The sequence below is a fragment of the Cyprinus carpio genome, chromosome A12 (genome assembly GCF_018340385.1).
Source record: "Cyprinus carpio isolate SPL01 chromosome A12, ASM1834038v1, whole genome shotgun sequence".
Classification (NCBI taxonomy): domain Eukaryota; kingdom Metazoa; phylum Chordata; class Actinopteri; order Cypriniformes; family Cyprinidae; genus Cyprinus; species Cyprinus carpio.
In genome coordinates, this window is record NC_056583.1 from 11,322,130 (window position 1) to 11,347,884 (window position 25,755).

Below are 25,755 nucleotides of genomic sequence, written 5' to 3' on the forward strand. Positions count from 1 at the left end.
TAATGAAGAAGCAGACTTGAGAACATCGTTTTGGACAGCAAATCTGCTCAAAAAATGATTTAATCGAATTCATTTCGGACATTTTAAACAACTTGCCCTTTCCAAAATGTTTTTAAAGTTCCCTTTTCTACAGCTCGCGTTTTTGGTTAAAGCTATCTTTATTAGATATAACTGACTCTTGTTTTAATGTGTATCCCATTGTTATTGTGATAATGTTGTTTACACCGTTTTTTTTTAAATTTATTTTTAGTTTGGATGAAAAAAAATCACAAAATTGCTGTAATATAAAATCGATGTTTCTGTTAGAGAAAACGCATTTGTGTGAATATACGTTTTACTCAAAATCTTAAAGAAATATGGGTATTAAAAGAGGATTTAATTGTCAGATTTCACACTGGAGTTTGCTCCTGAAGTGCCTGTTTCCACATTTAGTTGTGAGGCAGTGAAGGAGCTGCATTCAACCCTAAATTATACAAATACCTTCAATCCCACCAGTTCAAACATAGCAGAGCTCACTCCAAATACTCAAATCATGCAGCATTGGCAAACTAAACTGGCAGTTTTAATTAAAGCTTGCTGATATTTTTCTTACAAAGTAACATGAATAAGGTAAATTAAGTTACTTGGTGTTACCTTCTGTTTTACGCAGCAAGACCAAAATGTTTAGCCTTCCAACGTTGCCGGTTATAATGTTGCTTGCCCTGAAGTTCCATACAGGCAGACAGATGCCCAGAGTTCTGCATCTGTGACAACATCCAGCTCACAGTTGCTTGTGTCAACAAGAATCTCACCGAGGTGCCACCTACCATTGATGAGGTAATCTGTGCAAAACTATGATCACTATGGCTTTATTTTTGCTAAATTTTATAAAATGTTGATAACATCTGCATTGCCTGAATATCTCTAAGATAACAGTGAAACTTGATCTGAGAGGAAATGACATGCAAGAGCTTCCTACAGGGGCGTTCACACGCACCCCTTACCTCACCCACCTGTCGCTGCAGAACAGCATATAAGTTATATATATATATATATATATATAACTTTTTTACCTTGGAAAATGTGTTTATAAACCTTTTTAGATTAAATAATGAAAAAGATGTGTACTCAAGGTAAGGAAAATGTGATATTACTTTCTACTTTTTTCATTTTTCAGGACAAAATTGTATTTTTCACAAACATTAACACAGTGTGTACATTTATGTTAAATTTTCATGTTTAAAGGGGTCATATGATTCAATTTCAATTTTTCCTTTCTCTTTGGAGTGTTACAAGCTCTTGGTGCATAAAGAAGATCTGTAAAGTTGAAAAGTCTAAAGTCTCAAATCCAAAGAGATATTCTTTATAAAAGTTAAGAATTGTCCATGGCCACCTAAAACGGCTCGTTTAAACACGCCCCCACATCTCTACCTCACTATGTGGGAAGATTTGCAAAACACCGCCCAAATGTTCATGCAAAGAAAGATGGCGTACCTTTTATTCTCGCTGTTGCCGCCAGCGCCATTTCATGGAGAAGCTGTGTGTTTCATTGTGAAAGCGAAACTATTACTTTGTTTGGCCTTCCAAAAGAGCACGATATCTGCTTCATCATGTCTAGAGTTGAGCTGAGTTTTGTAAAAATCAACGCATTTCAGAAGGCGGGGCATAAAGGAGAAACAGTAATGTACAGTATGTGGAAAATAATGTTTTTTTGAACTTTAAACTGCATAAACACATTTCAATACACCAAATACACAAAATAATGTTCTTTTTAGTAACAAGATATGACCCCTTTAAAATGTTTAAAAATTTTAACAAAAAAAGTTTTCTTTATCTTGAACTCTTTGAAGGGTTATAATCATTAAAACAAAACAACAACAATAATAATAATACTGATATTGTTGTTGACCCGCATACATTTTGCAGGCTGAGAACCACCACTCATCTTGTGAGAACAAAGGCCTCACCAAGATCCCTCGTGGATTTTCACCAGACACGCGCATGTTGGACTTGCAGGGCAATCATTTCCACTACATCCCTGCAAACAGTTTCCCAGACACTGCGGAAGTGGTTTCCCTTCACTTGCAGCGCTGCAAGATCCAAGAGGTCGAAGATGGTGCTTTCATTGGTATGAAGAGTCTGGTTTACCTCTACCTCTCAGAAAATGACCTCGCTTCATTGAGTCCTGAGGCATTCAAGGGGTTGCCCCATCTCACTTACCTCCATCTGGAGAAGAATCGTTTCACCCAGTTCCCCAAAGGAGCATTCAAGCTCTTGCCTGGTCTGCTGGCTCTGCACATGGAGAATAATGCTATCACTAAACTGGAAGCAGGGCTCCTGTCAGGGGCTGAGAAACTGAGAGGCCTCTATCTCACTTCCAACGCCATCACAGCAGTTGCTCCCAGGGCCTTTGATCCTGCACCTGATTTGGATACTCTTCATCTAGGCAGCAACAAACTGAAGGAGGTTCCAAGTGAAGCCCTTTCTAAAGCCAGCAGCCTAGCAGAGCTTAATCTCTCCCATAACCCTATTCGCTGGATTGGAGCAGGGGTTTTTCAGCCAGTTGCTGCCACACTTAAACATCTTTACCTTAATCATATGGGTTTAGAAAAGGTAGGGACAAAATCTTCTCTAATGTTACAAGAAGAACACCAAACTAGGTTTGAATCTCTCTGCTATCTCTTACCTTTTGAAGGTCTCTAAAGATTCTCTAGCAAGATTGGGGTCTGGTCTGAGAAGTCTGTTTCTTGAAGGAAACCAGCTTGAGGAGCTGCCGGACTTGAGGCCACTCACAGGACTCGAGGTCATAAACTTGGCAGAGAATCCACTGATCTGCTATTGTCCACTGTTGCCTCTTCGCAAGTGAGTTTTTCTTAAATGTACACCACCATTCAAAAGTGTGGGTGAAACTGCTAACACGTTATTATAAGGTTCCATTTGTCAATATTGATTGACTACATTAATTAAAAGAAATTAATACTTTTATTCAACAAGGATACATTAAAATGATTAAAAGTGACATTAAACATTTATAATGGCCACATTCACGTCAGTCCTGTATTTGAGTCCTTAATATGGTTATGTTCACACACAGATTATTTATGGGAATGACAACCAGATTCTTTAACCAAACTCACACCTGTAAATTTTCAGCTGTGTGAACAGAACCGGACTGACGTCATACAGTGTGTAAGAATCGCTCTGCTGCACAAACACATGTCTATTGTGTGTTGCAAGTTTTCATGTGTGGTCTGTTGTTATGTGGTTGTTATGGTGTCTCTATCATTGCATTGCTGATACTGGTACTTTTTGACCCTTGTGTTGTTCCTTCTGCCACTAGGTGGATTGAGCAGGTGAATCTGAAGGTCAGAGCCACCTGTGGCCACCCACCAGAACTCAGAGGTCAAAGGGTCAAAGACGTCCATGTTTTTAAAAGCTGCCCAGGGGAAAAACCAACCAAGCCAGCAAAGACTGAATCTGCTCTAATCAGCCCTCCAAAAGTCATCAAGATATTTAAAGCTAAAGGCAAACCACGCAAAAGTGCAAGACCTAATACAGTGCAGAAACGTACCACAAAGAAAAGGAAGTCAGAGTGATTCTTCTGTATTTACATCACTGTAACTGATGCTAGTTTTATATATATGACTGTTTAGAGTGTACAATTAACCTGCTTGATTTTCAAAAGATATACTATGCTACTTCGCTGGTCGTTAAAAAAATTACAAACTTTGAGTAATATACCTTGTAATCACAGAAAATTTGAAGATTTTTCTTTTAATTCTGTTGTGAAAAATGAATTAAGACAGAAGGTGCCTTAACACAAATGAAATCATTTTAATAGAAGCCTGCAAGATCTTAGTAATGTGGAAAAAAAAAAGAACTGTAGAAAAATAAAGTAATAATATAAACACTTAACTGTTCTGATAGTTTACACATAACAGCTTGGTTGATTTAAATCACTACCATTTTTATTTAATAACAAAAAAAAGGTTAATAAACAGACTACCAATGTGTAATATTTAAATACACAAAATAGACAATCTACTTTACACTTTTGCCTACATTTTTATATTAGCAGAGAAGTGATTCATTAAAAACTTTAATTAGAACAGGTGGCGTGTTAAACTGAGTCCTCCTGTTTGAAGGTTGTGAAGGGTCCCGAGTTGTCATTTTCTTTGGTTTGTGCACTGGATAATAAGGCGGTTTCCATTTCCTCCACCTTCACTGAAATAACTGTAGAGACACAGGCAAACCATGTCAGATCTAAAGATATCTATCTATCTATCTATCTATCTATCTATATATATATATATATATAAATATAATATATATATACACACACACACACACATATATACACATACTGTATATACATATTATTTAAAGAGATTGCTACATACTTTCATCCTCAGGTTCAGTCTTTATTAGTAAGGTAAAGGGAGTGACAGAAGGGTTCGATGCCTCTTGTGATTGATTCGTCTCTGGATTCTCATTGAGCTGTGTGGGCTGGGTTTTAGAAGTGCATTTACTCATGTTTTTCTTTACAAATCTTCGCCCTAAAGTGAAAAATACAGAATCATAGGAGAATGAAAGGAAGGTAACGACAACATTTTGACATTTGATAAATGTAACCATCATAAAGAAACCAGTAATAAAAACAAAAATTAAACTTACTCTTTTTCCCCATATAAGGTTTTGCCTTTTTGCTTGTGTGTGAGCGTTCCTGACCCTGAGGTGGTTCTACACAGAGAGCAAAATACTACATGTCGCAATCAAATTTTGGACTGCATATATGAATACCATGAAAATTATTTTACCTGGGCCAATGGGTGGCTGCAGCTGGTAGCCAGTGATTTCACACCAGCCCACAGGATAAATTTCAGGGGACTGACAGTCTACCCACTGATCAAACTCAGGCTCCCAGCCATCAAAGTGAAGAAGGAGAAGCCGGCCTACGCAGCGCCTAACAGTGGCAACACACACCAACCGGGGCTCCATGAGGTCCACTGCCTCTAGCTTCATACCTGAGGTAAAACCGTGGCCTACATCATCCTGGGAAAGACGTATGAGGGAGGAACCCCAAGATGAGCTTAAAACATAATAAACCCACATATGCATTAACGTACTGTATATAGCTCAATTGTCAAAAAAGGTTTACGGTGTTGAAAAGTCTTCGTGGAGCAGCTACAGTTCCCGTTTCTTCTAAATATTTTGTCCATGTGAATGTGGCATGATCATAACCTGATGAGAAAGAAGGAGATGTCAACAATCTCTATGAAATTACAAATAAAGGCTCTTTTACTTAAATTAGAGGTTGAAGACAACTGGAATAATCAGTTCAGCACATTACCAGGAGGTAGAGTAAGAGGGATGTTGTTGTTCTCACAGTATCCAACAGGTAAAATGGCATGAGAGCTGGCATGGTAACAAAACCAGTCAGAACCATCACTGATCTCGACACCGTCAGAGCCTACCATGATGTATCCATCCAGCAACACCTGAGTGATAAGATAAGCCAGGTCAGTGCAAACACTTTCAACAAGGTACTGAAAGTATTCAATTAAAGTCATAAATAGTGGCTATATCTATCACACCTTACGGACTGATGCAACGCAGATGTTCCCAAGGTTCAGAGGATCAATTGCTTCAAGTTTCATGCCTTCCTCAAAAAACGTATCTCCCATGTAAACAGTCCTCAACTGTTTGCATACAGTAAGGAATTATACATAGCAAATTACATTACATAACATAAGATTTTTTTAACTAACATTAACACAAAAAGTTAAAAAAATAAAAATAAAAAAAAAATAAAAAAAAAGGTAATATTTTAGTTTAACAACGTTTTAGTGAAATGGTATATGCACTAACCTTTCTGAACTGATGTAGCACACTGTTATGAAGGACTTTGCGAAATGCTGGATGGCTACTCATGTTGACACTCATATCTGTGTGAGAAATACTCATCATATTATCTACAAATAACCTAATGACAAAAGCAATAAGTGTGAAAGAAAAAAAAATGTGAGCCGGAAACAGCCTTCCATACGAAAATAATAATAATTTTTACAAAAATATATAAATAATACAAATTAATAAAGTACAAATTCCCTTGTTTTTCTATGGAGCCCTGCACATGACGTAAAAATTATCATGACGACAAAGAATTTTTTTCCAACACTTATTCATTTATGGCAACATTTTATTAATTCACTCCCTCATGTTCCCACGACTAGCTACCATTTAACTGAATCAAGCCTACAAATAAATAAGTCATGGGAACAAATTCTTCTTATATAACCACATCTGTATTGGACAATTATGAAATATAACAAGAAAATCCAAATGTCATGTGTTAGGATCAGTATTTTTCATTTTCTGCATGCTTGTATTGCATTTTGTGTAATATAAACCACAGTTTCTTCTCACCGGTTTCTTTGATTGAGTGGCCCACTCTTTCAGACCAGCCAACAGGGTGTAATAGAGGACTCTGCATGTGACACCAGAAATCTGAGAGCACTTCACCCGAGGGTCCCAGGCCCCCGTCCTCATACAGCAGTCTGAGCCGGCCTCCTACGACAGTATCCACCACCGCCAAACGAGTACGGCTCACCAGCGAGCGATCGACCACCTCCACCCGAACCCCCTGCCTGAACGGACACCTCAAACTGTCTGCCATCTGAAACACAGACAGATGGGAAACAGAGAATGACAGAAAAACAGATCAGGCATCAATGGAATATTAATTTGCCAGTGCTGTCACCTTGACATGAAAGTCAACAGGAAGAGTGTGTGCTCCAACCAGTCTCTCCATCAGGTAGGATTTCCAGTCTTTAATATGCTGATGGACCTCTGCAGGAAAACAATGGTTAAGATTTTGCATTTTTATAGAAGTTATACCCGATGACCTACTCACCTTGAGGGGGAACCAGGAGCTTGCTGTTCACTGCACACCAGCCTATAGGATGAACATCAGCCGTGCCTAAGTTACACCACAGGTCATGGCTGTCATCATCATCATAACCCTCATAGCGCAGAAGAGCTTTATAGCCTGAGAGAAACACAACAAATAATATCACAATTATAATATCACATAATTATAATTAAACTGAATTGCATTCTAAAAATGTACAATGTTTAGCATTTACATTGTTTTATTAAAATAACATTTATTATTACAACCTAATAAACTACTCTGTGAATGTATAACTTTAAAAACACATTGTCATATAAACAAAGTCAGTGTAACCACCGTCTATGAATCAAACTACCCTGTATTTTTGTTTTTGTATTCAGACAGGCTTGTTTGATAGTTTGATTGTTTAATTAGTATTGGTTCCTCATTGTCTTTGTATATTAATTTGTTGTTACAAGTCTGTTTATCTCATTTGATACAGACTGCAAACTCAAAAAAAAAAAAAAAAAAAAAAAAAAAATTGGGGAAATTATAATAACTTGATAAAATATAAATATAATATAGGCTTACGTAATGTAAAGTTTGAGGTCAGTATGTTTTTTTTTAAATAAATTAATACTTTTATTCAGCAAGGCTACATTAAAGGGATACTCCACCCCAAAATGAAAATTTTGTCATTAATCACTTACCCCCATGTCGTTCCAAACCCGTAAAAGCTTTGTTCATCTTCAGAACACAATTTAAGATATTTTGGATGAAAACCGGGAGGCCTGTGACTGTCCCATAGACTGCCAAGTAAATAACAGTGTCAAGATCCAGAAAAGAATGAAAGACATCATCAGAATACTCCATCTGCCATCAGTGGTTCAACTGTAATGTTATGAAGTGACGAGAATACTTTTCGTAGGCGGAGAAAACAAAAAAAAAAAACTACTTTATTCAACAATTCTTTTGTCAACGGTCTCCTCTGTGTCTCTACATATCACTGTTTGCTGGGTATGCATGTCTGTATCAGCCGCCACCACAAGGATGCTCTGTTTTCTTTCAAATCAAAGCTAAATACACGTAGAAACAGCGCATCCTTGTGGTGCGGCTGATACTGATACTTTTCTGGACCTTGACAGTTTAACTTACTTTGGCAGTCTATGGGACAGTCACAGGCCTCCCGGTTTTCATCCAAAATATCTTAAATTGTGTTCTGAAGATGAACAAAGCTTTTACGGGTTTGGAACGACATGGGGGTAAGTGATTAATGACAAAATTTTCATTTTGGGGTGGAGTATCCCTTTAAACTGACTGAAAACATGACAGTAAAGACATTTATAATCACATTCTACTTCCAATAAACAACGTTTTAAAAAAAGTTCTATTCACCAAAGACTCCAGAAAAAAACATCATGGTTTCCACAGAAACAAAAAACAAAAAAAACAACTTCAATCAACAATAATAATAAAAAAAAAACAATTCTTGAGCACAAAATCAGCAAGACTGAAGTAATGGCTGCTGGAAATTCAGCTTTGCCTTTACAGGAGTAAATTACACTGTAAAAAATAATAAAATAGAAAACAGTTATTTTAAATTGCAATAATATCTCACAATATTACTGTTTTTACTGTATTTTTATCAAATAAATGAGACTTTTCAAAACAAAATAAATCTTACCAACCCCAAACTTTTGAATTATAGCATTATTATTTAAAATATATATTTAGATTTTATTTTAAATATTAATAATATGGAGATTATATACCTGCCAGCTGTACAACAGTGGCGATCCAGTACACCTTACTTGGCAAGGCTGTGTGAGTGTTGAGAACCTCCACTTTTAACCCCACATAGATGTCATCCCATTGAGCGCAGAGTGGGGCCTGTGATATGGGAAGTAATGTATTGACCGTGATAATGCAATAGCAACAATCATGTGATGGATATTTACACACTGTTATAACATCCACCACATTTCTCTTTCACAGGAAGATTTCTGCAAGAATCACGGTGGATAGAAATCACTCACATGTCTGAAGCATGATACAGGGGCAGCGAGGAGGCCACTTTTCTCAAGGTAACTACCCCAGTCGAACCCACCCAAAGTAGCTTGGAAGTAGACAGTACAATATCAACATTTAAACATTTGTAAAGCTCAACGTAGTGAAAAGTGACAGTAACCTGTGTGTTTTCTTACCATCTTGTCCAAATGCTCTGCTCTCCTGATGCTTCAGATTCTCCTGATGCTGCTCATTGGTCTTTGACTGTGAAGCCTCAGTATGTGATTTCAGAGACAGTTTGTGTGATGACTTCTTAGTGGGTGGCCTTCCCTGAGTACAAGGACACACCAAAATTTTTAGCACTATTCACACAAATGCGTAGAAATACTATGCCAGACAATCCCACCTGGACCCGTGCAAGAATTGAGGATTTCTTTGAGATGGATGAGTATGAACGGGAGCACGTCACACTACAGAAGCGCTTGGACCTGGAGAAGAAGGTTTTCTTGGTGCCTCTGGTTCCACACATTTCACATGTAACTGCAGAGACATAAAACTGGGTGGGGTTTACATATACTTGTCCATGTTCATTAATATAAGTGTGCCTGAATTTACCTATTCCTTCTCTTTCTGCCCAGGAAGAAAGTGTTGCAGAATTATTAACATCATCATCACTGGAATTCTGCTGATCGTGGGCTTCTCCATCAAATATTCTTTCTTCTCCATCATTCATAAATGTCAATTCCTGTTCATCCTTTTAGGAAAAGCCAAGTTATTAATTAATTAAATCAAACCAATACATTTATCAATATAAAATGATGATATACACATACATACAATTGGTCAAAAGTTTGGAATAAATAATATTTTAGTAATATTGTATAATATTACAATTTAAAATAACAGTTCAAAGCAGCTTTAACTGTTTATTTATTTTATATTTTTAAATCTAATTTATTCCTGTGTTGGCAAAGCTGAATTTTCAGCCATTACTTCAGTTTCCAGTGTCACATAATCCATCAGAAATCATTCTAATATAATGATTTGGTGCCCAAGAAGCATATCTTATTATTATCAATGCTGAAAACAGTTGTGCTGCTTAGTATTTTTGTGAGATATATATATATATATAATTTTTTTTTTCTCAGGATTCTGAATAGTTAGTTAAAAAGAACAGCATTTATTTGAAATAGATTATAAAGGTCTGTACTGTCACTGTCATTGTTTCGATCAGTTTAATCTGACTTGATGAATAAAAGTATTATTATTTTTATCTTACTGACCGCAAACTTTATTAGTTTTCCAATTATTATTATATTTATTTGCAGGTTTGGGCCTCCGCTCTAGCCTCGGGCTTTTCCAAAGACTGCAATGAAAGAAGAAAGAGGCGCGAGATACTCACTGATGCGAGCTGCTGAGGTCCAGTGATCGCTCTGCGTTTCTTCTTCGTACATAAGGAACAGGAGACACCTCTCCCTCCGCAGTTACTGCACGGTGGTCGGATGAAAACCGTCGGGACAGCTCCGTCCTTCAGCCTCAGCCCTTTGAATCCCATTGTCTTTGCAGCGGCATAAGATTTCGGATCAAAGCAGTCCTTGCTGAAGTGCTCAGAGCAGAGATGAGAGTACGTCTTGGCGACCCATTTCTTTCGGGTCTTCTGGACCTGCTTCTCCCATTTGCGGAACTCCGCGGGGTCTTTGGGAAATCTAAACATTGAGACATTTTGCCCGCTGAACTTCCCGCAGCCATAAGCAACACATCGGTTAGGCATTTATAGTTTCTAATAAAGATGTGGGATCATAAAGAGGTCCTCAGCGTCTTGTAGCGGGAATGTAGTCTGCAGCTGGCTCCAAATAGCGACTGCGAATAACGTTCAAGAAACATTAAAACAGTTAAAAGTTCCACCAGATGACATTAAACCACATTGCTTCGCGGTTTTCAGCACTCATTCAATGGTGCAAGCATATAAACAAATATCTGAAGAACATCTGAGAGCTCTGTATAAATGGTAAACTATGACATACACTTAACAAAAGTCAAAACAACAATATAAACATTGTTGTGTGTAAAAAAGAACTCCACAACAACACATTTCTCACCTGCTTTTCCACTTAGAAAAGCCAATGTGGAGTGGTGTGCTTATCGTGAACAGCGCATTATCGCCATCATCCGGACTGGAGAACCAGATTACGTTACAAAGTTTTATTATCCTGTATGACTTTGTACGCTGGATGTCTGTAAAACGACGTGCTGAATAAAAGGCTTAGTTTCACAGAAAACTATTTATATGTATATATTACACAAGGTTTGTTAATTAAACAATATTGGAATAACGTTAGTCATCTATGCACAATGTGGCACAACGCGGTTCCATGGTGTAATGGTTAGCACTCTGGACTCTGAATCCAGCGATCCGAGTTCAAATCTCGGTGGAACCTGTCTTTTGCTTTCCGTAAAGTCAAGTACTTGTGCTTATACTTACACTTATATGAATAATATCAGTAATAAAAAGGAAAACCAAATGAGCACATAACCAAGGATGATATTGGCAGTCTGGAAGCTGTAATGCTGAAATCACATGACTGTGCCTGTACTCATGGTTGGTTGGCTCCTCCTTTCTGCAAAGCTGAACTGGGTCTGTAAAGTATCATACACTACTAACACTTGCTTTAAGTGGAAAGATAAAAACGAACGATTTATCCTGTTAAATAAGTTCATTCATAACTGCATGCATGTACAAGTTCTCTAAACGGCAGGAATTTAACGTACTAGTCTATAATTGAAGTTGTTTGAACAAAAATCAAATTACCAATCATTGTTACAAACCTCACTGTTAGTCTAGGGGTTAAATGAAGTCGTAACAAAATGTAAATAAATTAAAAGTCTGACGGTCACATCAATCCCCTGATCCAGAAAAGCACAGCCACTAAATTAAGCAAATAACTGAATTTATTAATAACAAAAGGAAGCAAATCTTCAGGAGAGGGCCAGGCCAACATAAACAAAAAACCCTCTAGCTAAACACAAAAACTCTAAATAACCTTAACTAAAAAAAAAGAAAATAAATGACAGAGTCTTACCTATCTCCCTGTCTACCATAAACATAAAACAAAATTTTATATCCAAAACAAATGGCACCCTCTCCCTACCGCTTCCTAAGAAAGACAAACAAAGGTATTTACATAAATTAGAAAATAACACAAAAGAATCATAAACACACCCCACCATAACGTTCACACACACTCTCATAGTTTGTAATTAACAAGTTAATTCACAAAGTTCAGAGATAATAAAGACCACACTTGGTCCCACTGAGATACACAAAATAACACCCATCTGGATCAGGACAAAGAGTGAGCGCGTAGCCGTCAGTCCTCCAACATTATTTCTTTGCCGTCTTATACACCTTGGATCTCTGTAGCATCCACTCAGTACTGATGAATGATGGACATCAGCTGGAATCCAATTAGCGATCTATAACAGAGAGAGACAGAAAGAGCAGGAGAAGAAAACATGCAATGTCTAACTTGCCCAGTAGGTGAAATCACTCTCCCAAGAGCGCACAATTCACAAATACGTCCACAGGACGTAACAGTTTTATATATGTGAAGTTGTTTGAACAAATATCATATGGCCTATCATCCAGTTTTTGTTGGTCCTATACGGAAAATCCACTATTGAGACCAGGCAGAGAGGCCCCACTTATACCATTTTGTCCCAGGCCCCATGAATTTTAGCACTAGCTCTCTGATGGTGTACAACTCCAAACACATTAGAACTGGCAATTTCTTGACATTTTTGTGTGCAGTATTCATCGGACGGTCAGTGAATGGACAATGGGTCAGCTGTGGGTGACCGTAACCTTAACAAGTAACCTTAGTGCCTTTAGTAAAGTAAGATTCTAGCATGGCTGAGAAAAAAGAGAGAGTTGAGGCCTTTATGTTGAAATACAGAAAGACAGATGGTATGTGAAGAATAGATATTTGGGATTGGGATGCATAAAGTGAGGTCATCAAAACAAAAGAGTACATTCAAAAAACATTATTTTAATTAATACATTGATTTTATATATAAAAATATAGGCCTAACATAGATTACCAGCCTCAGAGGCACTATTATAAGTCCTTTGGGAGTCTTGATAACTGTCTTGCAATTATTGTCATAAAAGTTTCCAAAAGATTGATTCACTTAGCCACATAACACATTGAGATCTCATTTTCGAGAGGGTCCCATATTTAGGCACTTTTTCTCTTTCATCTAATATATATTAATGTACACTGGACTTGTTAAATTTTCTCCACTTTTGCCAAATTAGCACTGCTTACAGAAACAAATAATACATTTTTCAATACGGCAAACTACTTCCATAAATATAAAGCACTGGAGAGCATTTTCTCTCCGAACTTCTCCAAAACACTTTCAATCATTTGTTATACAATGAAGTGTTAAAAAATACTATCAAAATAAAATGCCCTGCTTCATTATTGCTAGCCAATGAGAAATCAAAGACTGATCTATAAAGTTATTTTCTAATAATTTGCCATTAAAATAAAAAAGATAGTATTTTAAAAATGGCAATTGGTGTTAATTATTAATGTAAAACATTCATCTTTATTAATGTAAAACATTACTATTTATTCAAAGAATTTAACACAATTTAGATGTCATGTCATCCAACAGGGACAATCACCAAAATTAAAATTAAATTAATTAGAGTATGCCTACAACATATAATGGCTTAAAAATGTATATATTACCCATTTTTATTTTTATATCTAGTGTAATGAACAAATTACTGTAAATACAGGTTGAAAGTTGTATAAAATAATGTTGCTACAGGATCAGATGCTGGATTTTTTTTTTTCATTATTCTAAATTCATATTCCACAGCATGCAATTCTTGCATACATCAATTCAAATGTAATTCTAAAATCAGTACTTAACTTTGTTTTGTGCTTAATACCTAATAATTTAAAATCCTGATTAAAGTGGCATATTGAAGGTTATTTATTCCTCTTTTTGAATAAGCAGTCTACTTTTAATTCAATGCAGCTAAATCCTGTTAAATTCAACCATGTAGGAATCTAGTATAGCTGATAAGATTTCAATTACTTCTTTAATTTTGACAATTTCCCATTAAAATTCCAAAATAAAGCAATGTGGATCTGTATTTTTCATAACAAAATAAGTTTAAACTACATTTAATAATTATGTACTAACATTTTCAGACATTTAAATACCAACTTGACGTCTGTTTAAAAAACATAGTTAAAGAAAGAAAATAAAAATTACATTTAACTTTTGATACTATTTTGATACCACCTGATACTAACACGAGCGTACGACACAGATTACAAAACACACCTATGATGCGAACAGATACGGCAGACGAGGAAATTGATTTCAAACGCACCATCGCGCGACTCTGTAACTCTGGACGGGACTAGATGAGTTACTGTAGCTCCGCTGCGACCGTCTTTTTATCCTTTCTTGCCGAGCCGACTCCCCCTCCTTACCTCCTCCTCCTCCGCTTGCAGAATTGTATAAAGAACACAAATCGGGCTTGGGAGGGGGTTGATACGCCGAAGCTGAAATCGAGAGGCGAACCCAGGAAAGAGGAGTATTTGTACACGGGACTTTCCCCCCCTTCGTCCCTAAAAAGGAGGGGGAAATGTCATATTTTTAAAAGCGATATTTTTAAAATCGAGGATTACGCATAGGCTTAGCCGCCTATCTCTGAGGATATATATTTTAATTCGTTAAAAAATATGGCCGAGAACGTTCTGGAGTCTGGCCCGCCTTCAGCGAAGAGGCCTAAACTGTCCTCCCCGGCTCTATCTGCCTCAGTCAGCGATGGAAACGGTAAATATTTATTCCGTTTAATTTGCACTATACTGAATATTTGAATCACTAGATGCTTGCTTTCTATCTACCCATGCACACGGAAGTCTTTAAGCGAGGAAAAGGGGTTTCTTTTTAGTTTTGTGCCAGGCTAGTTTTGGAAAGCTAACGACGTATCCGCACGAGACTAGCTTTAGCTTGTCATTCCAGCTAGGTTAGCATTAGCGCTTCTCTGTCGATGTTGGGATTCACTCACAGCGGCTGCACGCTGCTTTCCTTCAGCGAGGGGCTGTGCTTGGTGTCAACTGGTGTAAATGTAAAACTAACGGGTGTAAGAAAAAAATATATATTGGATCTACAGTGTCAGTAACAGTGATGTTGTTGTTGTTGTTTTCTTCTTCTTCTGTGAAACGCTTCTGTTTCGGTTTGGTTCCCACTTGCAAAGAGTTGGGATCACTTCTTCAGATAATTAAGTATAAAGATTCATTAAAAAATTGCATCAATAATTAGGCTTCTACGAATAGATTCCGAAAGCCTAGTCTTCACATTTAAACACAACTCCTTTATTTACTAATGAGCGACATTGATTAGCCTGCTAAACTGTGAATCAATCAACTTCAAAACTTTCTGATCGCACTTGAACACGATTGTTTTCACAAACTACTCATGAGCAGCGAGCACAAACTTCAGCCTCTGTTCCTTGTGTTTTACTCCTTATATTTTCCTGTTCCTTTTAATGTTGATAAATGTGATTAATATTGGTTCGCTAACTGGTCAGCTAATAACAGACTGATGCTGAAGGCCCGCACAACAACTCCCTGACATTGTTAGCTAGATGCAAATCAACGAATTCCTCATTATTTTAAGGTCCAGAGGTTTATTCACTGGTTTGAACGTATTTGCTTGTTTATACAGCTTGAATGGAAGAGGCTTAATGTTTGTGTGATTTGGAGGATACCAGTGTGCTTGTGTTGTTAGCTTGCTGGCTCAAATAGGCTTTTAGTGCGTCGGTCATTTTTTCGGATCTTGATTTCCATTGTTCAGCCATAACACAACTGACGAGCCTGTCTTTTAAAAACGAACCATAAAACTAATTTAAACCTTAGCAATGCAAATGATTACCACACAAGTGTCCTGATGTTTCTTTTTGAATGTTACAGATTCGAGTTATTATACTTGAACGTATCTTCAAAAGCGAAGTACGTTTCTTTGTTGATGTCTCTGTTTTCAACCTTTTGTTCAAACTCGAGTTTGATCCGGTTCTGATACTGAAGGGAGTTTATTAAATTGCATAAATGTTAATGCATCTGATTCTAGCGTTTTTTTTTGTTTAATTTTTATGAACAACATGCTCAGCATCCAATTGTTTTGTCTGTGGAGTGAATGTGTGCTCCCCATCACAGCTGCTTCTATTCATTTACACACACACACACACACACACACACACACACACACACACACACACACAAGTGTACATCTATGTAAAGAAATTACATACTTTTTTTAAAAAACCTTTGAATAGATGAAATGGTAGGTTTGGATGATTGCAGTACTTGCAAGTATTTTAGTGGAATGTTTTTTTTTTTTTTTTTTTTAATAAATTCTTTTTAAGATTTAATAAATCTTATCACAATAAAATGCCATTTTAAATGAGCAAGCATCACCAGCAAGTTTCATTCTCTCCAGAGTTTAAGTAGTGACTACCTGAATACGTCCTAATTCAACAACATGTACTCATTTCTGTGTTTAGCTTCCTGTCAAACCACAGCCCGCCATTTTTAGACATCATTAATAAACACGCCTGTCAGATTTCCAGCGAAGTGGCTTTGGAAGTGGCACAGCATTTTGAATTGAATGACAACTTTACGTGGCGATGACAGGACATGCCCATTTCATTACACTCAGTTTTAGGATGCACTTCTAAAGTACAAATGAATAAATCACAAACTGTTTTCATAATATGTTGATAGAAAGTGGTCACGGTGGTCTCTTCTTAGCTTCATTCTTAAAGGCCGTTCACACTGAGAACAATGAATGTAATAATAACTATAATGCGTCCACACCAATGAAAGATTACATTCTGTTTATAATAAGTGTATGCTGCAGTTCTGTTAAACTCTTTACAGTCGTGTGGATTATCATTGGCCTGTCAATGTTTTTATCATTTATCACCTGGGGGAAAAAAAATTCTGAAAGCGATTCCAACAAAATTTGTTCCTCTGTGTCATTATAGAATTAGAATGATTATGAAAACTATAGTTTTGTCGTCCATTGTGTGAACATGCAATAACTGTAATTTTTTTCATGATTATAAAAGCACTGATTTAATTGATGTTGTACACAGATTTAAAAGTCATTAACACAATGCATTTGTGAGTTCTGCCTTAAAACTACCCCCGTAGGTCAGTGGAATGGAAAAAATATGTAAGGTCTAGAAATGGTACAACAGTGTAACATGTCCATGTAGCTCATTTACATGAAAAAGTGGTGCAGTGGAATGCAAAAAAACAAAACATGCATTCTTTGTGAATGTCCCCTTAATCCATTCTTCGTTTTCTCCCAATGAACTTTTCATTTGAAGTTCTTGCTTATGTCCAGATGTCAGAGTGTTCAGGTATATAGCTGAATCTATCCCAAGACGAGGCTATATTATGTATTATTCTCCCATCATTAATCCTGCTTCTAAATTCTCATTTCCTGCTGTAGATTTTTGCTCACTTTTTGACCTGGAGCATGACCTTCCAGATGAACTGATCAGTTCCTCCGAGCTGAACCTACCAAATGGAGGGGATCTCGGCCAGTTGCATGGCAGTTTGGGTAGTGGGGGCGGGGCCATTGGAGGAGTTGTGTCCAGTGGCCAGGATGCCGCGGCCAAACACAAGCAGCTCTCTGAACTCCTCCGGCATGGATCTGCATCTGCAGCACAGCAGCAGGTTGCAATGGGTAGCCCAGCAGGAGCCTCAATGGGGCTTTTCGGGAATACGAAGGCTTCACCAGGTACTCAGGGCATGGGCCCGCAAGGGCAGCAACGTCTTTCCCCGCAACAGGCCACGCTTATGCAACAGCAGCAAATGGCAGGGATGATGGGCAACATGAACAGGAGTATGCTCGGACCTCAGAAAGGCAACGGACAGCAGCAAGCAGGAGGGCCTGCGCCTCAGCAGCAAAACATGCTGGGAGCGCAGATGATGAACGGATCGCCCAGAATAGGACATCACAACCCTGGCATGGGCAGCAGCAGTAGTAACCTGTTAGCAGAGGCTCTTCAGCAGCAGCACCAGACAGTAGGAGGTCAGGGTGGACTGAGGGCACAGCAGCCTGGAGCAATGAACAAGGTAGAGACAGCATCATCAATGTTGGTCAGAGGCACCTTATAGAAATGCTTTATGTTGGCCATGTTGGAATTATCCTGTTTTTAAATTTTTTCTTATTTTGTGTTAAGTTTCAGTATTGGACCAATATATTTAAGATGATAAATTGTAGCCAAATGACAACAACTTTTTGGGGCGATAATCCCTTGCTTACAGTAACCTGTTACTCACACGAGATCGCAGCAATTAACAAATGACAATAATCCAATCAATTCCAGATGGACAAAATCATGTATTTCACACTGATATACATTGCAGTAGAGAAGAAAAGATGATCACAATGGTTTTATGCTGACTTTAATTTTAAAAGTACCTATCTCATTTGAAGCACATAGCGATCTGGACTGGACAAGTGAGCATTTTTCTCACAGAATGTAGATTAGTACTTAATAACAGTAAATTCTTTGTAATCAGCTTTAGAATATAAATGATTATTAGGTAAATATCTTACAAATTTTCTGCTACAACCCAATTCTCATATCTTTTCATAGGGCATTAAATCATGTTTATTTTTTCCCCAAATTCTATATTTTTGTTTGAATTTTTCTGAATTCTATTTTAATGGTTAAAATTTTAATAATCAATCAACTGAATTCATATTTTTTTTCTTTTACAATTTACTAAATAGTTAAATTAAATTAAAATGTAATTAATTTACCAATAGTACCCTATTAAATTAGTTTTATTTTTTCTAGAAATTCTGTGTTGAAAATTGATATTCCTTAGTTGTATTACTATTTCTTTTAGAATAAAGGTTACTGTATAATAGTAATATATTTGTCATAATTTCATTGAATTAAACCAAATGTTTATTTGGGGGGTTTATAGTGAAGACCTTTGAGTTGCTATGTGTATCTGACGATAGTTTAATCAAATGAAAAGTTGGAATGCTCATGAAGTGAATTGGCAGTGCAGCTCTTGAGATGAAGATTAAAAAACACCACTAGCATGCTTCAGTGTGTAGAGTAAACTGCGCTGACACAGACATTAGTCCATATTGCAATTTGATTAAACGCACAGTCCTCCTTTGATGTATTTTGACATTGATGTGCAGTAAATTCCCTTTTTATGACTGGATTCCAAGATTTTGTCCACATTGTGGAAATAATAGGTCCCTACACACATCCAAAGGAGTGTTTTTTTTTTTGGAGAAGCATTCTTATTTCCCTCTGTCTGTTTGTTGCAGATGGGGATGAATGCAGGTTCAGGCCCCTATGGAGGCCCGTATGGTCAGCCTGCCAGTCAGGGTCTGGGTGTTGCAGGGCTGGCCCCTCAGCTCCAGAACAAACCAGGTCTCCCCAACAGTCCGGCTCAGTTTAACCTTGACAAGAAGCCTGTGCAGGGCATACCTGGCATGGTTTGTATTCAGTCATATAGACTTAAGACTCATTTGAAAGAAATCTACAAGATATCTTATTATCTGTTATTTTGTGATTTTTCACAGCAGGCTTCCCAGCCTTCCCCAGTGGGTGCTGGTGGAGGTGCAGGAGTGGCCGGCATGGTGCCTAATGCCCAAGGAACTCTCGGGCCCGGATCAGCTCCATCAGCTGTGTCTGCAACAGCAGTGGGAGGAGTTCCTCCAGCAGCTGACTTGGAAAAGCGCAAACTCATACAGCAGCAGCTGGTGCTTTTGCTCCATGCCCACAAGTGCCAGCGGAGGGAGCAGGCCAACGGGGAGGTAAGGCAGTGTAACCTGCCCCACTGCCGCACCATGAAGAATGTCCTCAACCACATGACGCACTGCCAGGCTGGCAAATCTTGCCAAGGTGAGTGTTTAAACTGCACAGAACTGAAACAACGTGGCACTTTTGGTTCTGTTGTTAAGCAGTTCTGCCTATTTATACAACCTGGTGCTATTACTAATATTAGGTTTGTGTTTTTATTGCTTTTTAGTGGCGCACTGTGCCTCATCCAGACAGATAATCTCTCACTGGAAGAACTGTACGCGGCATGACTGTCCAGTATGCCTACCACTGAAAAACGCAGGAGACAAGAGGAATCAGCAGAGTGAGTGTGTGTGTATTAATTTGAAACATGCTGTTTCATACATCTCAATTTGCTTTGTAATGTTTTTGCTGTTAGAATCTTATCATTGTCTTAAATGTTGCAAAATTGGACCGTTCAACAATTGTATGACTAAGATTGTATGGAAACTGTCACTTACTTTTATTTATTTATTTTCTCCAAATGATTTCAGCTCTTCTAGGCTCTGGGGGTGTGGGGTTAAGTTCTTCTTTGGGTAATGTAACTGGTGGTCCACCCAGTGCCCCCCATCTCAATACCCCAGGGCAGATAGACCCCAGTTCCATCGAGAGGGCATACGCAGCCCTGGGCCTCACATACCAGGGAAACCAGGCTCCCCCGCAGCCTGTCCAGCAAACACAACGGGCAGTGAACACAATGGGTAATGACAAACCGAGACTCCAAATTTTATTTGAACTATACTTTCCAGTGTTTTATTTTTCTTATTTTTTAACTGCCTCTTAAAATTTTGGGGTCAGTAAGGTCTTCTGTTTTAAATGCCTTTATTCAGCAAGGATGTGTTAAATTGATCAAAAGATAAAGACATTTATTTTATAGACATTTTCATAAGACTTGGAAATGAAGTTTGCAGTAGTACCTATTCTCATGAGCTTTCTTGTTACAGGAGCAAATCCCATGGGAGTAAACGGAGCAATGGGTGGTCAGTCTCAGAATCAGCAATCTAACCTTCTCCAGGAAACAATGTTGCATCTGAATATGACCTCGCAGAGGTAAACAAATCCTTGGGTTCATCTTGTGTAACTAGTCGCCATTCACTTCTCTGCATTCAGTTGGTCTTAAAATCTCACAGTAACTAATCCACAGCAGCAGGTGTACGTCAGCTTTGGCAAGTTCATATATAAACACAGAATGGTCTTCATTTGTTTTCACTCCCCTTTCCTCAGTCTGATGAATGACAGTGCTCTGGGTGGTGTGGGGTCTATGCCTTTGGCCAACCCAGCTGCCAGTGGTGCCATGAGGAAGAACTGGCACGAGGACATCACACAGGATCTACGCAACCACCTGGTGCACAAACTGTAAGTTGTACACTGCTATGTGAAAATTATTCCTGAAGAAGTTACATTAACATTTTATATTAGTCACATTTTATAGTGGAATCATTTTTATTTTTTTATCAGATACTGAAATGAACAGTCTTATAATATTTGTTATATTGATATGAGTTGGTTGTCAGTTGTTGTTTTTCATTATTGCTGTGTTATTACTATTTATTTCTTTTAAAATAAATTGATCTTGCCATGAAAATAGCCATAGATGCTGGTGTGGCAATAAAAATAAACAAACAAACAAATAGATAAATCAATTCTATTGGAACAAGTACTTCAATTGGTTTATAATAACCAATAATAACCAGTAATTTATTAATAATATTAATTATTACCAACAGTGTTGGGCAAGTTACTCTGAAAATATAATCAAATTACTGATTACTCCTTTTAAAAATAATCACGTTTCAAAAGTAATTAGTTACATTACTAGTGACGTTACTTTTTTCTCCATGAAATTTATTAAATCCCAGCATACACGCTCCCGATAAATATTTGTTATTAAAGCATCAACATTCACAGAACACTGTTATTTTTAACTAAAGCAAGCGGCTGCTGCATGCATGATTTGGCATGGCAGAAAACCAGCAAAGAGCACTGCATTTACAGTCTCTAAAAGACATCTCAGTTCATCGCAATCTCACAAATCTCTGTTATAACACAATAAATATGCATATTGAAGCTTTCATAATGTCTACAATTCGTGTGTTATAGTTAGAGGATTCGTGAGCATGCAAATTTCAGCACTGAATTGCTCAACGCTGCAAACACGTGTTATAGCCTAAATAGAAACTCTGCATACACTTGCACCTGTTAATCGTTTATATTTTAGATTAGTTCATGTTGCTTTTGTGCAGTAGATGAATAACACTTTAATTGTTTTAGGTGTTCTATGTTTAGATATTTCTATTTTGCGGGAGTCCCGTAAATCAGTTTAGTCTCCCGCATCCCGCACACGCGCATCTTGTCTTGTCTCGCGGGAGCAGGTCTCTAATCCACTGTCACTTGACTCGACATTGCATGTACTACATCTTTTTACAATCTCTAGATTAGAAAGCACTGTATTCTGTCAGCAATGTAACTCGGCAGTAATGTATAGAGACCATGGCTTGTAACTATACTCTAATTATTTAATTTTTTTTAATCATAACGTGTTAAATTACTCCGTTACAAATAAATTAATCAAACCCAACACTGATTACCAATAAATAACCAATGAAAACCAAGGCTTTTGATATTCTGTTGATGTTTATTTCTTCTCCTTTGCTGCTCTTCAATTTCTTCAGAGTCCAGGCCATTTTCCCCACTCCAGACCCTGCTGCACTGAAGGACCGGCGAATGGAGAATCTAGTGGCCTATGCCCGTAAAGTTGAGGGGGATATGTATGATTCCGCTAACAGCAGGGTAAGGGTATTGATTGTTGCCTGTTAATGATTTGTGTTTAATTGTAATCACTGATTTGTCACCATTTATACATCACACTTTTCAGGCTGAGTATTATCACCTGCTGGCGGAGAAGATTTATAAAATCCAGAAGGAACTGGAAGAGAAGCGAAGGACACGGTTACAGAAGCAGGGCATGATGCCCACGCAGCCTGGTATGCCCCCCACTGGGATTGGTCAGACAGGGCCACCCACAGGACTGCCTTCTAGTGAGTACTCATCCACGAAACTTGTCTCTCTTTGCGACCAATTAGCAGGTAACTAAATGCCTATTGGCTATTAAAAAAGGGACAAGCCTTTCAATGTTTCCTTCCTAAACGTCTGGTCCTAAAGGAAATATGCCAACAGAACAGAAAACTGGTCTAGTCCAGCAATTTCACAGAGTCTTGTTTTCTTGGTTTGCCCCTCTACCTGCAGATGGCCCTCTCTCGGATCCTTCAGTGGTGCGGCCTATTGGTCCAAACCAGATGTTGAACAGGATGCAGAGTGCTACCGGTCTGTATATCTCATATACATGTATTTGTGTTTACTGAGAAATTTCTAAATGTTTAATTTTATACATGTGTACACTACTGATCACAGTTTCTTTTTTTTAAAATAAATAATCAAAAACACAAAAAAATCATCAAAATTAAAAAAAAAAAAAAAAAAACCTTTCAGTTCACTAAAGAATACTGACAAAAATATGTATACATCATGATTTTCACAAAAAATTAAGACTGAAAACTGGTATGATGGCTGCTGAAAATTCAGCTTTGCCATCACTGGAATAAATTACATTTTAAAATATTTAAAAATAGAAAACTATTGTTTTAAATTGTAATATTTACCTATTACTGGCTTTTACTGTATTTTACTGTATATATGTATTAACTCTCTTCTGCTCTGTGCATTGCAGGCATGAACCCATTTGGGAACCATATGGGAATGCAGTCCATGGGCCAGAGATCTACATCTCCTCTTCCAATCAGCACGCCTCTTAACCAGGTCATTACTGTGACTGGAAGTGATACCTTTTGTAGTTTTGTGGTTTAAGTTTGTTTTAAGTGTGTGCACAAAATATTTCTTCTAAATGCTGAATGTTTTGGCTGTTTCAGGGAAGCATGGGGAGTGTGAGGATGCCACAACTGAATGTTGCACAGATGCAAAATCAGTACATGCAAACTGGCCCGTTTCAAGGTTCAAATCCTGTTCTTGGAGCTGGATCTGTTGATATGGCACACCCAGGAAATCGCAGCCCTGTCACTCAAGTAAGAGAGCATTGATGTTCTCTGAATTGTATTACACTGAGGGAATAATACTTCTACTATTACACATCAATACATGTTATATTATTATTATGTGGTCCTAGTCTTACTCATTACACATTCTAGAGCTGCAATGGATCATGTATGATACTTGCTCAGAACTGCATCATGAATGCATTCTTAGTGGTTGCTCTATTTTTGTTTTTTTTTTCAGCAGGAGCAAATGCCTACTTTATCATCTTTACCAATGGGCAGTCCTTTAGCCCAGCCGGGGTCTGTTGGAGGGGCAGGCACCGGGTCCTCAGTGGGCTCTCTGGGTCCCAACAGCATGAGTCGAGTTCCTCCATTGTCCACCACAACACAGTCAATCAGCCTCCCCCAATGCTCACCCTTCCACCAGAATTCTCCTTCCCCAGCTCATAGCCGCACACCCACGCCCACGCCGGGCTCCCAGACACCCCAGCCTCACACACCCAGCCTACCCCAGTTATCCACGAGCAGCAGTCAGCAGCAGTTACCTCTGTCCGCCAGTTCTGACAATGCCATGCAGTCTCAGCAGCAGTCACTAGGAGGAACTTCTCCTGCTGTGTCTCATAGTGGCCTCTCTACGCCAAATGCCAGCCAGCATCCCCGCACTCCAGTGAGTATTGCCGTTTGGTATGCAACAGAAATCCTGGGGCCTCATTTATAAAATTTTGCCTAGAATGATCCTAAATGTGAATGTTTGACAACTTCTGAAACGTTCCTACGAATAATTTATAAAGTGTCCATACACACAAAAATATTCCTAAATGCATTCCACTTTAAGAGGAAGTACAGTGTTAAAGGGATAGTTCACCCAAAAGTGAAAATTATCCCACGATTTACTCCCCCTCAAGCCATCCTGGGTGTATATGACTTTCTTCTTTCAGTTGAATACGATTGGAGTTGTATCAAAAAATGTCCTGGCTCTTCCAAGCTTTATAATGGCAGTGAATGGTGGTCGAGATTTTGAAGCCCCAAAAATTGCATCCGTCTATCATAAAAAGTACTCCACACGTCTCCTGGGGGGTTAATAAAGGCCTTCTGAAGTGAATTGATGCATTTGAGTATAGGGCTGAACGATTTTGGAAAATAATCGAATTTAGACTACAGACAACATTACAGACTAACTTAAGTTAAAAAAGGGAAAAAGCATAATAGGACCCCTTTAAATAAAAAAAACCTACAGGAAAAAAAAAAAAACACCTGCATCACTTGAAACATTGAAATATAGCATAGAGAGAATAACTGTTATTATTATTATTATTCTCTCTGTTATTTATTTATTGTGGGTTGCATACTGTCTGCTAAGGCATAGGACACACACTGCTCAACAATGACATTAAACACTGTGTCTACACCACAGACTGTATATGCAAGCTGCAAAATACAGTAGAACCTATTATAATCAGTGACACTGTCTACACGGGATGCGGCGTGACAAAACAAAACCCGACATTTAATTGATGCCTTGTTCTATTTATGACATAGACACAAAGTTAAAATGATTTGCAATGGTTGCTTTGTCGCGTCCAGTGTACAGTAGAGCTTTTGTGGCATGACGCGACAACTGTAGCATCCGGTATAGACACGGTGAGTGAAGCCGAGAGCAAGACATGCCTCGTCATATTTTCTGCATTTAGATTTTGAATGACCAGCATCTGCCTGGGTCTGTGCGACATCATCTATGGCTTTTCACCTCCCTTTCACAAACCAATCCATCTCCCATTCTAAGTTACATCCTTTGGCTGTTTACGGTTTTATTTCTTTTCTTTTTCTGCTGATGGCCCATCTCGTTGGTCTCTTTTTTTTTATTTTATTTTTTTCATATCGCGATATTATCGCAAATGCAATTAATCGTTCAG

General features: G+C 38.0%; 3 protein-coding genes and 1 non-coding gene across 11 annotated transcripts in view; 3 read left to right on the forward strand and 1 right to left on the reverse strand.

Moving 5' to 3' along the window:
- The first annotated feature begins 600 nt into the window (after positions 1–600).
- Positions 601–3,777, forward strand: LOC109099887 (chondroadherin-like protein). Its single transcript, XM_019113365.2, has 5 exons — positions 601–609; positions 718–816; positions 1,906–2,592; positions 2,675–2,841; positions 3,320–3,777. The coding sequence occupies exons 1-5, from the start codon at positions 601–603 to the stop codon at positions 3,573–3,575; spliced, it is 1,218 nt and encodes a 405-aa protein (XP_018968910.2). The 3' UTR covers positions 3,576–3,777.
- A 1-nt stretch (position 3,778) lies between these two features.
- On the reverse strand, positions 3,779–11,133 carry LOC109100087 (lethal(3)malignant brain tumor-like protein 2). Its single transcript, XM_042767513.1, has 18 exons — positions 10,978–11,133; positions 10,281–10,738; positions 9,494–9,632; positions 9,285–9,418; positions 9,076–9,208; positions 8,908–8,987; positions 8,644–8,761; positions 6,893–7,027; positions 6,740–6,828; positions 6,406–6,655; positions 5,848–5,924; positions 5,574–5,678; positions 5,330–5,477; positions 5,138–5,220; positions 4,797–5,031; positions 4,654–4,719; positions 4,380–4,535; positions 3,779–4,212 (listed from the first exon to the last, which is right to left on the reverse strand). The coding sequence occupies exons 2-18, from the start codon at positions 10,647–10,649 to the stop codon at positions 4,100–4,102; spliced, it is 2,430 nt and encodes an 809-aa protein (XP_042623447.1). The 5' UTR covers positions 10,650–10,738; positions 10,978–11,133; the 3' UTR covers positions 3,779–4,099.
- A 111-nt stretch (positions 11,134–11,244) lies between these two features.
- On the forward strand, positions 11,245–11,316 carry trnaq-cug. The gene has a single exon. It is a non-coding gene; the product is annotated as a tRNA-Gln (tRNA).
- Positions 11,317–14,250: 2,934 nt separating this feature from the next.
- Positions 14,251–25,755, forward strand: part of LOC109093763 (histone acetyltransferase p300-like) — a 28,521-nt gene continuing 17,016 nt past the window's right edge. For 2 of the 8 annotated variants that reach the window (XM_042767514.1, XM_042767519.1), the window contains exons 1-14: positions 14,251–14,740; positions 17,426–18,054; positions 19,277–19,447; positions 19,535–19,856; positions 19,984–20,103; positions 20,288–20,494; positions 20,738–20,843; positions 21,018–21,149; positions 22,466–22,583; positions 22,669–22,831; positions 23,040–23,117; positions 23,521–23,609; positions 23,720–23,872; positions 24,084–24,509. In XM_042767514.1, the coding sequence (XP_042623448.1) occupies positions 14,647–14,740; positions 17,426–18,054; positions 19,277–19,447; positions 19,535–19,856; positions 19,984–20,103; positions 20,288–20,494; positions 20,738–20,843; positions 21,018–21,149; positions 22,466–22,583; positions 22,669–22,831; positions 23,040–23,117; positions 23,521–23,609; positions 23,720–23,872; positions 24,084–24,509 (2,808 nt within the window). In that variant the 5' untranslated portion in view covers positions 14,251–14,646. The remainder of the gene's footprint in view (positions 14,741–17,425; positions 18,055–19,276; positions 19,448–19,534; positions 19,857–19,983; positions 20,104–20,287; positions 20,495–20,737; positions 20,844–21,017; positions 21,150–22,465; positions 22,584–22,668; positions 22,832–23,039; positions 23,118–23,520; positions 23,610–23,719; positions 23,873–24,083; positions 24,510–25,755) is intronic. The other 6 variants (XM_042767518.1, XM_042767521.1, XM_042767516.1 and 3 more) reach the window with 5 other exon arrangements.

Excerpts from the sequence above, each read along its gene's own strand:
- LOC109099887 (XM_019113365.2), top strand. Across the intron at positions 2,593-2,674 it reads ATCATATGGGTTTAGAAAAG|GTCTCTAAAGATTCTCTAGC; the intron begins GTAGGGACAAAA and ends TACCTTTTGAAG. Across the intron at positions 2,842-3,319 it reads CCACTGTTGCCTCTTCGCAA|GTGGATTGAGCAGGTGAATC; the intron begins GTGAGTTTTTCT and ends TTCTGCCACTAG.
- LOC109100087 (XM_042767513.1), bottom strand. The coding sequence starts at position 10,649 with ATGCCTAACCGATGTGTTGCTTATGGCTGCGGGAAGTTCAGCGGGCAA. Across the intron at positions 5,478-5,573 it reads GCGTTGCATCAGTCCGTAAG|GTGTTGCTGGATGGATACAT; the intron begins GTGTGATAGATA and ends CTTATCACTCAG. Across the intron at positions 5,032-5,137 it reads CACGAAGACTTTTCAACACC|GATGATGTAGGCCACGGTTT; the intron begins GTAAACCTTTTT and ends CGTCTTTCCCAG.